Source organism: Coenobita brevimanus, chromosome 40 (genome assembly GCF_032717465.1).
Source record: "Coenobita brevimanus isolate Jiangsu-jjx chromosome 40, ASM3271746v2, whole genome shotgun sequence".
Taxonomy (NCBI): domain Eukaryota; kingdom Metazoa; phylum Arthropoda; class Malacostraca; order Decapoda; family Coenobitidae; genus Coenobita; species Coenobita brevimanus.
Genome location: NC_136993.1, coordinates 26,905,127 through 26,920,183, shown reverse-complemented (window position 1 = coordinate 26,920,183; position 15,057 = coordinate 26,905,127). Strand labels below are relative to the sequence as shown.

Here is a 15,057-nt window from a genome sequence, read left to right as displayed (position 1 = left end):
ATCAATGGAGGCTGCTCATCAAATTGCCATAGTGCTGGGGTTTGAACCAAGAGTTTATTATTCGGTATTTCAAAAAACTGAAAAGGAAAGTCCTTCATCCTCGAACTCCAATCCTGTTAAAATTATAGGTCCATAGCCACCCAGATCTGATGGTTCCAATGATTATTTATATGTGTACTCTGACCTGGTTATCCCTTCACGAGTCTGGGGGCAAATTGTGAATATACTGAATGATGTGACAAGTAAGGGTGTTAATCCTACAATGTACAAAACAATTAGCAGTTCAACCATGGAAGGTGTTGCCATAAATATTACTAATCAGAATGGTGGACCAATATACTTTGAAGACAATCACACCGATATCTGTATTTTACATATAAGACGTAGGTAAAGATGTTCACAGACTCATTACTGTTTTTGACACCATGATGCGTACTAAACTGATTCCTCCTTCCGGAGATGAATTCTTCTTCCTATTCAAAGACTCATTCCTACTCAAACGAGGAGGGGCTCTAAGTGATATAATTACTTTTAGGAGTCCTATACGAGCATACCACCAAGGGGGGGCTTTTTTTTTATGTGAGGAAGAAGGGCTGGTATTTTTTACTTTCTAAGGGGCATAGGGAAACGGGTAATTCCTTTTTTTTTAATTAAAAAAATGTAGTTCCTGAACCTCTGGGTATGGGACGAGGGGTACTCGAGCATGTATCTAATGACAAGGCAAATCTGAAGGACTCTCTGAAACAGCGGTATAACAACCCTGAAAGGAGTCACTCAAAGACCATGAAAGAGGATGTAAACGAAAGTCAAAGAGGAGGCGGACATTACAGAAGCGTTATAAAAAGGATGTACCTGACTTAATATAGCTTAGTTAAAATACAGTAGTGATCTGATTCTGGTAACATGTCTCTTGATGTTGCTTCGGGAATAGGGGTAAAATCCCTTCTCAGTAATTATTCATTTGCCATATCAGAAATGTTTCCTCGTCCTCACAGAGTCTCGATGATAAAATCATCAGTTGCTTCAAAGCAAGATATGGATGTTCTGCCCATAAATGTAGGCTTTGATCAAAAAATAACCGATAAATATAAAAAATTTCGCATACCTAGAGCTGATAGGTCATTCATTGATATAAACACTCTAGCCTTCGAGTTGAAATTACGAGTTACAAAAGCAGACTGAGTTTCCATGCTCGTAGAAGATAATAATATGATGTTTGTGAATGCAGTATTGCATACAGTATTTAAAAATGTATCCGTGTTTTTAAATGGGATTCAGGTTGAAAATAACTGCATGTATAATTATGCAGCTCACAACAATTAGTCCCTCCAAAGTAGGGATTATTGGTAAAATTGTTATTTAGTTAATGATGAAAATGATACAGGGTAGGAGATACTTATACTGAAGACTATTTTGTTGGGCTCAGTGATCAGGGAAAAAGGTTTCTTACTCTAAGGAACGTGGACTGCATCTATGTAGTCCACTACTGATGGAGTGAAATAGGTTGGATGGATATTTACTTCATAACACTGACGTCAATATTTGACTTGAATTTGCTAATCCGAGTTTTATTATCAACACTCATCAAGATGGGGACAAAATGAAGCTCCTCTTAGATTTGTGTACACTGTGGGTTACCCGTGTCTTTCCTCAGCCGGCGGCCATGGCTGCACTTAATGCTTCGTTATCTGATCCAGGGTCGTTTGTAGAGTATGTGTATAATAAAAAGGTGATAAAATCTTAAGTCATTGCTCAAAATCAAAGTTCAATGACTGTTGACAACCCTTGGGAGAACTGTATTCCAAGCAAACTGTATTAGTGCATAGTTGATATGGGAGCTTTTTCTGGATCGTATAATAAGAATCCTTTGTATATGACTTATGCTAACTTGTCAGGGCTGGCTGTAAGTGTGTGTGTGTTGATTCGTCCACCTTACTGAGAAGAGTGGACACGGGCAAATGGTGGAAGCCCGTCAGAGATTTGTGCATGAATGGCTGTAAGTGTCAGTGGGAGAAGTCTGTATAACTTCACAGTCTCTTTTGCTTATCAGTTCTCGTCACTGTACCATTATACCTTGAAGGCTCTAGGTCTCAATCGAGATCACTTCCTTAACTATGAGGCCTATACCAAGGGAAGAATAATTTTAGTTTTAGACCTATTACCTAGGACGTTAAAGATGCAATTGATCCTGAATACACAGGAAATTTGATAATAAAAATAACATTCAAGAAAGCCAGTGGGTCTAATCGTGTCCTGCTGATGTTCGGAGACATTCAATTAATTCTAAGAATAAATAATGATCGGCAGATATATTCTGATGTGAGAGGTTAAAGAAAAATGAATGATCGAGAATTTGAAACTGTGGTTCGTAAAAATTTACTCCCTCACTGTATTAAGCAATTCTGGGGATGAAATGATACATGAAATGATACATGAGAAAATACCTGACAAACTTGGACTTGTGTTTATCATTGCTAACATATTACCCAATTCAAAAACTGGAGAAATGGGTCACTGGGTTTGTTTTTTCATAAAGGATCACGTTATATATTTCCTTGATTCATATGGTCTTCTACCCAACCAGTACTCTGAACATTTTGTAACTTTTTAAAGAAATAAAACATTTTAATTGTGCACACAACCCTCAACCTGCAGTGTTTCTTCCTACGTTTGCGGGGCCTATGTTTTTTTTTTCCTACATGTCACATGTACAGAGGGTGTAGATAGATTGATGATGATAATCAAAAAGCAGTTCCGCCAACATAATTATGCCGGGAACGATAAACGGGTACTAAAATATGTGTATAAATACTTTCCTGTACTTCTCCCTGACTGCCGACGCACTGTCTGAATAAATATAATTACAAAGTAGGAAAGGTGCTGGGAGGAATGAAAAAAGTGTTTAAATGTCGTTCGCTTAGAATGGATGTAAAGAGAAGGCTCTATGAGGGTGTTGTGGTACCGACTGCATTATATGGGGCTGAAACATGGAATATGGGTGTAGCAGAGAGGAAAAGTTTGAATGTAATGGAGATGAGGTGTCTGAGGAGTATGTGTGGAGTGACGCGTATGGATCGGGTGTGGAATGATGAAGTGCGAAGGAGAACTGGAGTTGTTCGGGAGATGGCTGGTAGAGTTGAGCAGAGGGTGTTGCGATGGTTTGGGCATATGGAGAGAATGGATAATGAGCGATTGGTGAAAAACATAACTAGATCTGATGTGAGAGGTGTAAGGCTGAGAGGAAGACCACGAATAGGATGGATGAACAGTGTGAAGAGAGTGTTGGATGTGAGAGGGATGTCTGTTGAGCAAGGAAGAGTGGCTGTCCGTGACAGAAATAAATGGAGAGAAATTGTGAATAAATAAGTGATGACGCAACCCTGAGGGGATATTCTCCCGCATTTGGTCTGATCAGCTAGTCAGGTCAGGTGCGGGTAAGGGGATGGGTCTGTTATGATGTGGCAGGGGTAAACCAGTTCTGCTGGCGGGCCCTGCTGCGGATGTCACTGATTGCATTGCGCAGTTGACCCTTGTGCGGTGTGGTGCAGTGAGGATCTGTCCGTTCTCCCCTTTGGGGCTAAGATGTGAATGAATGTGTTTGAATGGATGAGTAAATGGAGAGTGTGTCGTCCTGTCTCGGCTACCTCCCCTTCCTTGGGGGAAGCAGCCTAGGTATATAGATAGATACAGTAGATACAAATAATGTTCGTTTTGCCTATGCAAGAATATTCCGTGAAGAGTGTAGTCACTACATACTGGTAAGTATCAGTCCTTGCAATTCCATAATAGATAATTGGTGTATGACGGTACTTGTTGGTAATCTAGAGATGGATATAAAAACCTCCGGAGGTGAGACTCCGACAGACATCTATGGAAAATGGGAGAACCGGGTGGGTAAGCGTCTTTGACGAGGGACTCATGAAGTGTTTGTTTCACTGTATCTAAGAGTGATTTACTGGACTATTTTTTCCTTAGGTACAAGCCCGGGATATGACCTATGGATGGCTGTCAAACTCGAGCATAACTATGCGAAATCACGCTTAGCTGAACTGTAGTGAGATGAACATTTGGAAACACTGTATGACCCACACAAGATACCCATGATATTGTGCTTTAAATGTGCAGACCCACTGTACCTGAATGATGCACACTACCTGATATGTCTCGGTTTAGAATGTGAGCAATAGGAATAACATTATTAATTAATGTTTTCAATTGTTTCACTTTACTTTTATTTGTCCTTTATATGAAAAAACGTTACTTAAATCAGGTAATAGTAGTGGTGGTGTTAACTGTAGTTATTGTGGAGAATAAGAACTTAGAAAACAGAATGGAAGAGAGAGAGAGAGAGAGAGAGTCTTTCGCCAGGTGAAAGTTGGTCAAGGCCACTCACTTTGGTCAGTTTTCCACCACCCACCTAGGAAGGCAGAAGTCTGTCCCACCGTGATTAAAACACTTCAGCCCTGTGTAGATTTGGACAGGAGCTATGTGACCTAATAATGGGGATGGGCAGTACAACCCCTGCCCAGGACTACGCGTGCATAGTCCTGGTCATGGGTTGAAGTAGGGGATGCTTGAAGGCATGCCCAGTACTATGCAATGGGGGTGGGGTGGGGGGATGTGCATTACAAAGTGCCCAGGACAATGCATGTATAGTGCTGGGCACTTTTGTACTGCTTCAATTCCTTAAACTGTTTCCTGCTCCAGCGAGGATTTGAAACCGCGTCCACTGGGACTACAAGCCACCTCTCTACCGACTCAGCCACTGTCGAAAAGTTGTGCCAGGCGAGAAACTAGATTCAGACGGGGAAGTATTATACACTTAAAAGATAGTTTCAGTAATTATGTGCAGTCCATGAGTCTGTTACCTTGGAAGAAAATTGGATCAGTATTAGTGTACGAATCTTCAAAATACTCAGAAGCCTGAAGAGCTGTGAAATAAATCCTCAGAAAATACAAAAGTGCCAATAAAACTTTTCGTGGTAAAGAAAGCAAGCCGATGTGTTTTGTTGCTTATTTTTAGAACAGTTCTGATGATAAATTATGGTTGGTCCGCGTACTACGTTACATAATGGATTCAAGGGCGACGTAGAGATTAATATATCTATATCTTATCATTATAGTTCTTTCACTTTAACTTGGACCAGATTTTCGTCCTTCAGATCTGTCGTTAGGCAACTTGGTTTGTGTTCTTGTTGATTAAGGAAGCTCCGCAACACCTATTCGTATGCGATTTATTTCGTTTATTACTCCGTACTATCCTCTTCTGTGTCATTTAAATCATTCACAACTCGTCATACTCAGCATAAATAACACACAAATTGATATTAACCACCCATATAAAAAAAATAAATCGTTAAGGAAGAGATGCTAAGGAACTTTCTAACAGAGGAGAATATGAACCCCTCGTCTCTTAAGCCACTGCCTTCTTCCTGCAGCCGTAGCCCCGTCCCTCTTCGTCCACTCTTCGGGCGGTGGATGAGAGAGGATGTGCTTAAGAGGCAAGTTGACTGGCGACAGGTATAGCAGTCCTTTTCACATAATTCAGTAGCAGAAACTGATACAGCTACGGGTTATCATCCTCTCTACTGCACTCATTCTTTATCATTATAATTTTCCTGTATTTTTTCTATCGTTTACACTTCAGTATTCATGACTAAGAAAAGGCCATTGTATGTCAGGTTAACATAAAAAAAAAAAAAGTATACCCAACACCGTCCAACCATCTTTACACATCAAATTATAGATTTCATCTACTTTTAACACCTTAGCATTCAAGATTGAGAGATAGCAAATTGAGGCCAGGTTAGAATAAATAGTATACCCAACACCGTCTAACCATCCACTTCCCTTTTGCTAAGTGCTGGAACAAGAGGACTGTCCTTCTGGCCTATCATTGACAGCATCGCGGGCAGGAACCGTTCCTTTGACGTGTAGAAGTCACATCTCCCTGGAGAATGACGACAATATTATTACTCTTTTCACTCCAACATGGCACAGATTTTCCTCCCTTTTTAGCTTATTTCACGTAAATTAGTGATAAAAAAAAAAAACAGTACCAGCACTACATTCTTTTCATGACACATTTTTTTTGTGACTAACATCATATTCTATTGTTAATCTATTGTTATAATTCTGCATGGTAATTTCTCAGATGTTTTTTCCTGTGTAAAATACAGGTTTCTCTCTTCATTCTGACCCCCCCCCCCGTGGGCAGCCACCTTGCCGTGGTGGGGGGGCCTGCGTGCCCCAGTGATCCCACAAGCCTGCCCGTGGATGTAACGACATCCGGCAGGGTCTCCCATGCGGGTGGGGTTGTGGGTGAGGGGTCTGACTAAGCGCTGCCCGAAACGTAGGTTACCCGTAAGGGTCATCGGTGCTGTCCTCCAGAGGGATCGCCTCGGTGCTGTCCCGAGTTGATTGGTTGGGTGTCTGGGCTGGGGGATGCTGGGGAAGGGGGTCTCTGGGCTGGGGGATGTTGGGGAAGGGGGTCTCTGCACTGGTGGGAGCGAACTTTCTCATCACGGGGTGTCCTTCTGGGGACACCTTCTGGGGACGAGGTACCCCGCTCCCATCAGACCGCGCTCAGTCCCCTCACTCCCTGGTAGGCGGTTTCCCTTGGCTCCTGGTGCCAAATTATCTTCACTAATATATTTATGGATACTGTGAAAAATTCTATACCCACTCGTGTGGTCGGTGACCAGCCGCACGAGTTGGCATCACCTGGTCACTCTCTGGCCGATGACCCTGTACCCCCTGGCTCGTCTGCCAAAACTGAGAATGAAGATGCCTGTTGTATGGAGCTGTTACTTGGTGATTTGTAAAGCACTCATACACAAAATACATAGTCATCAAAATGGATAATGGTACTTCCTTCAGGAACCTGAATTGTTTTCAGATTCACAGTGGTCTAGTAACAGCATGTGGATTTACCCCCAAGGTCTCTTTGCAGGGCGATGGCTCTCTATTGTTAGAAGCCAGGAATGAACAGGAGAGTTCACGCATCCAGTCTCTAACTGTGGTCGCCGGTTATCCTGTATCTGCCTCTCGTCATTTGGTCCTGAACCAGTCCCGGGGGGTTTTGTATTCTCGTGACTTGCTCTCGTATTCTGATTCTTCCCTCTTAGAGGGGCTGGCTCCTCAGGGTGTTGTAGGAGTACAGAGAATTATGCAGAAGGTTGATGGGGTTTTAACCCCCACGCCCACTCTTATCTTGACATTTGACCGTCTTACCTTGCCGGAGGTTATCACTGCTGCGTGGTGGAAGCTAAAGGTTAAACCTTATGTTCCCCGACCTAGAAGATGCTATTATTGTCAAAGATTTGGTCACGTCCGCCGTTCTTGCAGGCAGGAAGTGTCTGGCCTTCCTGAGGTCTGTGGAAATTGTGGTGGAATTTCTCATGGTATAGATGATTGTTCTCAACCCTCTAAATGTTTGAACTGTGGAGGAGCACATGCAGCCTCCTCAAGGGATTGCGAAGTATACAAATATGAATACGAGATCATTTCTGTCCGAACGAAGGAGAAAATTTCCTTTTCTGAGGCAAAGGCCAGGGTAAGGGAGCGGTTCATTCGCCCTGGGGTTACCTTTGCTGCTGCATTGTCTCGCCATAAAGCTACCCGGCAGGTGCCCCTGCCATCACACAATGCCCCATCAAATTCTCGGGGTTCTACTTCCCGGCCTTCTCGCCCGGGGGGTTCCACTGAGGGAGTGCAGCCTGGAAGCAGCTGTGCTTCCTCCAGGGAGGTGCCTCCTGTCTCTGGGGGTGTCCCCTCAGCGGTGGTTCTTCCAGCGTCTGGGAGTGCCTCCCCCATCCCAGTTCCTCCGGTTCCTCCTGTGACACCCGTGTCGATGCTACACTTTGCTTTGACACATCCAAAACTCCCGATGTCCTTCCTGTGCATCCTTGTCCTGACATATCCAAAAAAAACAGCGTCTCTCATACTTCTGTATCAGCTGCTACTTCCGTACCGACTGCTGCTCCTGTACCATCTGCCCGCTCTGCTACTGTTGCTCACTCTTTTTTACAGTGTGGCACTATAGTTTCTAATGCTTTAAGTTCTGGTGCAGAGATGAAGGATGCATCTGCCAACCTCAAACGAGTGAGAAGTGAGGAGTTTTTGGGTGACTCCCCTCCTTCTAAGGTTCAAACTTCTGTACCACATGAAGATTCTGAGGGGGCTCTTAGCTCGACAACCCAGCCAGTGGTGGCGTCTAAGTCTGTGGGTGTTCATGATGGCCCTTCTAGGATTCCCGTCCCTGCCTCTTCCTCAGGTGTGGTGGGGCCTGGGTCTTTAGATACTCATAGAGCTCAGTCGCTTGCTCCCTCTGATCCATCACCCAGCAGCCAACCTTTGGATGATTTGGTTGGAGGGGGTTCGGTTGGCCCCGAGGTGCCAGCTGAACCCTCACATGGGTGTGCGGACGGGGCACGTGGGTCTTCCAAGAAGGTCTCTGTGCTTCGGACTCATTCTGGCGATTGGAGGGACATGTCTCGGGGTAAGGGTACTTCCACTCATGGAAACTCTAAATCTTCATTGCCTTCTCGGTTGGTGAGGCAGAGCTCCACGCCTAGGAAGAAGGGCTTTCACTCCCTTCCCAACGAGGTTGCTACATAGCTTTCTAAGTTCATAATATTTAATACTAATCACTATGGCTCAATCGGTACCAATCTGTCTTCAGTGGAACTGTAGGGGTGCCATGGCAAATTGGGAGGAATTGCAGTTATTACTCTCTGCTCTGAACCCACTATGTGTGTGTCTTCAGGAGACAATGGTGGGGGACAGACAGTTCCCTTCCATTAGGGGGTATAAGGCCTTCCATGCATCTCCTCCTCGTGGTCACAGCGGTGGATGTGCAATTTTGTGCCGTTCTGATGTCCCCTTTATTTCCTTTGAGATTCAGTCGCCCTTTCAAGTTCTAGCCGTACAGATGCACGTTGGGAGGTGCTATACCATCTGTTGTCTGTACCTTCCACCTTCCGTTCCTGTTATACCTGCTGATCTAGAAACCCTTATCAGCCAACTTCCACCCCCTTTCCTACTCCTTGGTGACCTTAATGACCGCCATCCTTTGTGGGGTGACTCACTTTCAAATCCCCGGGGTGATCTTCTTGCCTCTTTGGTTGGGGATTTAGATTTGGTTGTCCTAAATGATGGAAGACTGGCACGTATTCTGTCATTGACCTTACCATCTCCTCTAACTGTGCCCTTGATTTTTCTTGGGAGGTTTTGGATGATCTACATGGTAGTGACCATTATCCTGTAGTGGTCCAGCCTACTCGCTCTGTTCCTGTGGCCCGTCTGCCACACTGGTGTCTGGACAGGGCTGATTGGTCTCTCTTTGAGGAACTATGTGTATTTGCCAACAGGGTTACTGATTTTTCAACTACCGATGATGCCGAATGTTATTTTACTAAGACCATTTTCTCAGCAGGGGTTCATTCTATCCCACGGACTTCTGGTGTTTTTTCCCAGAGACCTGTGCCATGGTGGAATGATGACTGCTCCATAGCAAAGGGAACTTACAAAGCAGCTGCTCGTCGGTATTTTGCCAATCGTAATGTTGTTTTTCTAAAAATAGAGTTTCGCAAAGCACGTGCTCACTATAGATGGGTCATGAAAAATGCTCGCCATAACTCGTGGAGGTCGTATGTTTCTACAGTTACATCTTCAACTTCAATGTCTGTGGTGTGGAAAAAGGTGCGCAAGATTTCTGGTAGATTCTCGCCCCCCTCCCCTCCAGTGTTGCGCCTTCACGGAGAACTTGTGTCTGCACCAGATGCAGTAGCCTCTGCTTTTGCAGATCAGTTTTACGCTGTCTCCACAAAGGATCCTTCTCAGCCATTTGCCACCTTTCGTAGGAATCAGGAGAGGCTGGGTCTTGACTTTCGCTCTCGTGGGGGAGAGCTGTATAATTTAGATTTCAGCCTCCATGAGCTACGTGCTGCCCTTTCAGAGTGTCGTGACACTGCTCCTGGGCCTGACGATATTCCATACGCCATGCTACGTCATCTTCCGCCTGATTCACTTCAGTTTTTATTGGACCTTTTTAACAGGGTTTGGAGTGAGGGCTCTTTTCCGAGGAGTTGGAAGTTGGGTATTGTCCTCCCCTTTCCCAAGCCTGGTAAAGACCATTCCCAAGTCTCCAATTATCGCCCTATCACTTTAACATCATGTGTGTGCAAGCTGTTCGAAAAGATGGTCAATGTCAGGCTTATGTGGTTTCTGGAGAAGGGTTGCTTTCTCTCTCCGTCGCAGAGTGGTTTCCGTAAATTACGGTGCACTTCAGACAACCTTATCAGGCTTGAGGCGTCAATCTGTGAAGCTTTTGCCTCCAAGCAACATCTTGTGGCTGTGTTTTTTGACCTTGAGAAGGCTTATGACACTGCCTGGCACCATGGCATCCTCCAACAACTTCATGCCTTTGGTTTATGTGGTCGCTTGCTTGTGTTGCTTGGAGACTTCTTGACTGATCGTGTATTTCGGGTCCGTGTGGGTTCTATCCTCTCTGTGCCACTGTGCCAGGAGGAAGGTGTCCCGCAGGGGAGTGTCTTAAGTGTTTCCCTGTTTGCAGTGGCCATTAATGATATCATTGACACTGTGCCTGCTGGGGTATCCTCATCCCTTTATGTGGATGACTTAGATATATGGTTTTCTGGCTCCCGCATGTCTGCTATTGAGCGGCGGATGCAACTTGCCTTGGACAAGATTTCTGCCTTGGCCACTTCCAGGGGTTTTCGGTTTTCCCCTTCAAAGACTGTGGCTATGCACTTCTGTAGGATGAGAGGGGTACACCCGGACCCTGATCTCCAGCTTTGTGGCAGGAGACTCCGTTGTGTGACAGAGACGAAATTCTTGGGCCTGACTTTTGATTGTTGTTTGACATGGGTCTCACACTTGGCAAATCTTAAAACATCATGTATGAAGGCACTCAGTCTATTGAGGGTTCTGTCCCATACCTCTTGGGGTGCTGATCGAAGGACACTCTTGCATTTGTTTCAGGTATTTGTAACCTCTAAGCTGTCATATGGCTGTGAGGTATATTCCTCTGCCACAGAACCAAGACTAAAAACTCTAGATGCTGTCTATCATACTGGTCTTCGCCTTGCAACTGGGGCTTTTCGGTCCTCTCCAATTCCCAGCTCATTGGTGGAAGCTGGTGTGCCTCCCTTAGATCTACTGCGTCAGTCTGTTGCAGTACGGTGCTGGCTCCAGATTCGTCACCTTCCAGACTCACTTGTCTGTGAGGGTATGACGAAACAGTCTTGTCTTTTGTGTTATAGTAGACACCCTCACATGCCTCGTCCATTTGGCTATAGGGTTCAGGATATAATGAAGGGGTTTGGTTTGTCAGCAGTACTTGTCAGTCCTGTTCGGATCCCGAGGGTTGCGCCTTGGAGATTGCCCAAGGTAATTTTCTGCAGGCCTATTGCAGGTTCAAAAAATTTTGTCGCTCCTCAGTGTCTTTTAAGGTTATTTTTAGAACATTCTTCTAGTCATGGTGGTTCTGTGCCTGTGTATACTGATGGCTCTAAATCCGCATCAGGTGTTGGTTTTGGAGTGGTATTTCCCAATTTTAGCCGTGGAGGTAGTCTTCCTCTGGTTGCCTCAGTTTTTACTGCAGAGTTGTCAGCCATCATTTTAGCCTTGAAGTTGGTGTTTGTTCATCTTGACAATTATTTTACTATTTTTAGTGACTCTCAAGGGGCGCTTTTGGCCCTGGACTCTTTTAACTCTTCCCATCCCTTAGTTTTAGCTATTTTGGAGTGGCTGTTCCTCATTCGTCATCGGGGGAAGAGAGTGGATTTTTGCTGGGTTCCCGCACTAGTTGGTGGTGGACAATGAGACTGCGGATGCATTGGCCAAGGCTGCGGCTACTCAACAGCCCCCAACAGAATATCTGCTTCCTGCATCTGATCTAACACCTTACTTGCGGGACAGAATGCATGTGTGTTGGCAGAGACGCTGGGATGGTGTTGCTCATAATAAGCTGAAAGAGGTCTTCCAGAGAGTGGTTGTGCCAAGGGTTCTCCCTTCCATGCCTCTGCGATTGGAGGTGGCTCTTGCTAGGCTTCGCATTGGGCGCTCTCGGCTTACACATGGGTTCCTGATGAGTGGCGAGACTCAACCGTACTGTGATGATTGCTTTGTTCCCCTTACTGTCCGTCACTTGCTGGTCGAGTGTCCAAGTTTGGGGGACCTGCGTAGGAGATTCCTCCATAGGCATACAGGGGTAGATGGTGCCTACTGTCTCTCCTCAATGCTTGGGGGAGTCCATAGCGTTTTTACTGATGTTTTTGGTTTTCTTCAGGAGGCGGGCCTCCTTCCACTTTTATAAGAAATTGTTTTCTCTTTTAACTATTCTTTTATTATTTTCAGTGTATTATTTCTAGAAAAAGTTATTAACTATACACAATTTATTTGCCATGTGTTTTAGCTTGTTGTCCGGCGGCATATGACCATAGCAGTTGTGCCGCCAGTTTCTACTACAATCAATCAATCAATCAATCAATCTTCATTCTGACTTGCCGTAAGTGCTTGGGATAGATTAAAACCATCTACTTGCCCGAGTGCCAGGGGGTTAACTCACCCTCTTCAGGCCCACAGTGGGGGCGGATGGACGTTGGTTACAAGATTGTTCTGGTCTTGGTGTAGTGGTATGCTGCCTGGCTCTCACCTGAGAGTCCCGGGTTCGATTCCCGACTTATTGGTAATTTCTCAGATGATTTTTCCTGTGTAAAATACAGGTTTCTCTCTTCATGAAATGATGGCATTTTTAGGACAAGTTAGAGAAAAATTAATTTAGTTTTCTTTCATCTTAATTTGACCCAGATTCACGTTGCTCACTGGCAGAGAAAGAGAGAGCTGCGGCTCTGCATCCTTTCCGTAGCACTTCTTCGTGACCATGGGCTTGTGTTTTACTGTTAATCTATTGTTACAACTCAACATTCAAGATGGAGAGATGGCAGTTTGGGGCCAAATTTAACAGAGAATTGGATCTCTACTAAAGAGACTTATTTTCCACATTAGCAACAACCCCATCCCACGCACACATATTTATTGGTGACATTAGATGATATTAATTAGCAATAGATCGAGGTCCATTAGGATCTTAAAGTACCAATGAATCTCTCTCTCTCTCTCTCTCTCTCTCTCTCTCTCTCTCTCTCTCACACACACACACACACACACACACACACACACACCTGTGTTGGTGTAGTCTTGTCCAATCATCATAAGCATCATCATTTCGAATTCCACAAGTACATGGTGTCCGGGTCGAACCATTGTGTTGATCACGTTGGAGAATTCCATTATTGTGTGATGTCTGACCCTCCCAGCCTCTTCTGCCTCCCGCACCTCTCGATATATCCCGGATTCCACTGACTGGGGGAGGAGGGTAAGAGAGATCATCATCATCATCATCGTCATCATCATCATCATCATCATCATCATCATATGAATTCTAGTCAAACAGAGGAAGAATTTCTGAGAAGTTAAGAAACAGTGTTAGAAAGATCTGAAGTCAAGTCTGCTCACCTGTGATAGTGCACAATAAAGGTGTGTTCTGTCAAGCCACAGTGGCGAGATATTAACACTGAATATCAGACATGTTACCCTGTTTGTGTGTGTGTGTGTGTGTGTGTGTGTGTGTGTGTGTGTGTGTGTGTGTGTGTGTTTTTCTCCAGAGCAAAATTTTGTCTCTCGTTTGGAAAATGGCATTATGCTGATATTTCTTGAAGTTTCTAGACAATTTAATCATGGTTTGATGCCATTTTTGGACCATCATACTTCTGAGTTGTTGTTACTAAGTAACCCAGGTTTGTCTGGCCAAGCAGACCCATTAACACCAGGCAAGCAACCGCCCCTGCTGGGCCGTCCTGTGCCATACACCCATTTATCTTTGTTGCAGACAGTGCCTCGCCACAGCGAGGCACAGATGAGAAAATATAGGTTTGGTCCTGGATGGATGCCGCACTTGCGTCTCCCAATTCTGGTAACAGGGGCACCATATGAGGCTTCACATCACCCCATTATTTGGTTATTTGCTTACCACCTAGCATTGTAAATGGATCGTGGGTTACAGGAAATAATAGGACTGAGGAGGAGAGAAGAGTGATAAAAAGTAACAGGAAAGATGGGAGATATAGGAAGGAAGGAGGGCAGACAGAGAAAAAGGATGATAAAGATGAAGGATGGAGTAGGTAGCACTGCTTCAGGTGAGTGGATGATGGTTGCCACCACCTCCCCCCATACTTCTGAGCAGTTACCTGAAGTCAAGATTTGCTGGCAACACATCAGTTTCTGCCTCCAGACGCTGCAGGCGATAGTTCCCTTATGTAATTACTGGCTGATCCAGATAATGACAGTAAAACTGAAATCTATGTAATGAAACTGTGAAGGATCCTGAAATAATTATCAATACAGAGAAAAATGTTCAGAAGACTTGAGCAGTGCAGAGGGATGATGAAATAATTATCAGTAAAGAGAGCAATTTAGCAAGAACGAAGATCACATGTGCTTGCATGAACCTCGCTGAGGAGGGGTCACCTTGACGTGGTGGCAGAACATGAAGCGTGGCTGGCAATGCCATCTACTCTGGAGGCCTGCCTACCTTTGTAGGGTTTGGCATTTGTCGGCCTCGTGGACCAAGCACCCCCCTCCCACCCTACATCAGTGGTAGAGGAGGCCTACTGATGATGTTGCTTGTCCCTGCCCACCTCCCATTTTTTTTTTTTTTTTTATGTGAGGAAGAAGGAACCAAAGGAAAAGAGCCCGCAAAACTATTCCTTCCAAGAGAAAAACAAAATACAACTGAGAGCCAAATTCAAGATCCATTCATTTCGAGATGCCTGGACACACTGTGTATGAAAGACTGGAGATCATAGGTTGCAGGAAAAACAGACTGAGGGAGACAGTTCCAGAGTTGACCTGTTGCATAAATGAAGGACTGGGACTAACAGTTAACTCTTGCATTAGAGAGTTGGACAGAAAAGGGGTGAGAGTTTGCTGCTAGCAGGGTGCTACGCGCCTGTCGTAGAGGTGGAGGAGCAC

The 15,057-nt window shown here is 44.8% G+C and overlaps 1 protein-coding gene across 1 annotated transcript in view; it reads right to left on the bottom strand.

Moving 5' to 3' along the window:
• The window catches only part of LOC145397006 (uncharacterized), a 109,716-nt gene that overhangs the window by 18,207 nt on the left and 76,452 nt on the right, over positions 1 to 15,057 (bottom strand). The window contains exons 8-9 of the mRNA XM_080270229.1: positions 13,209 to 13,389; positions 5,840 to 5,950 (exon numbers count right to left, since the gene is read on the bottom strand). Coding sequence (XP_080126355.1) covers positions 5,840 to 5,950; positions 13,209 to 13,389 — 292 coding nt within the window. The remainder of the gene's footprint in view (positions 1 to 5,839; positions 5,951 to 13,208; positions 13,390 to 15,057) is intronic.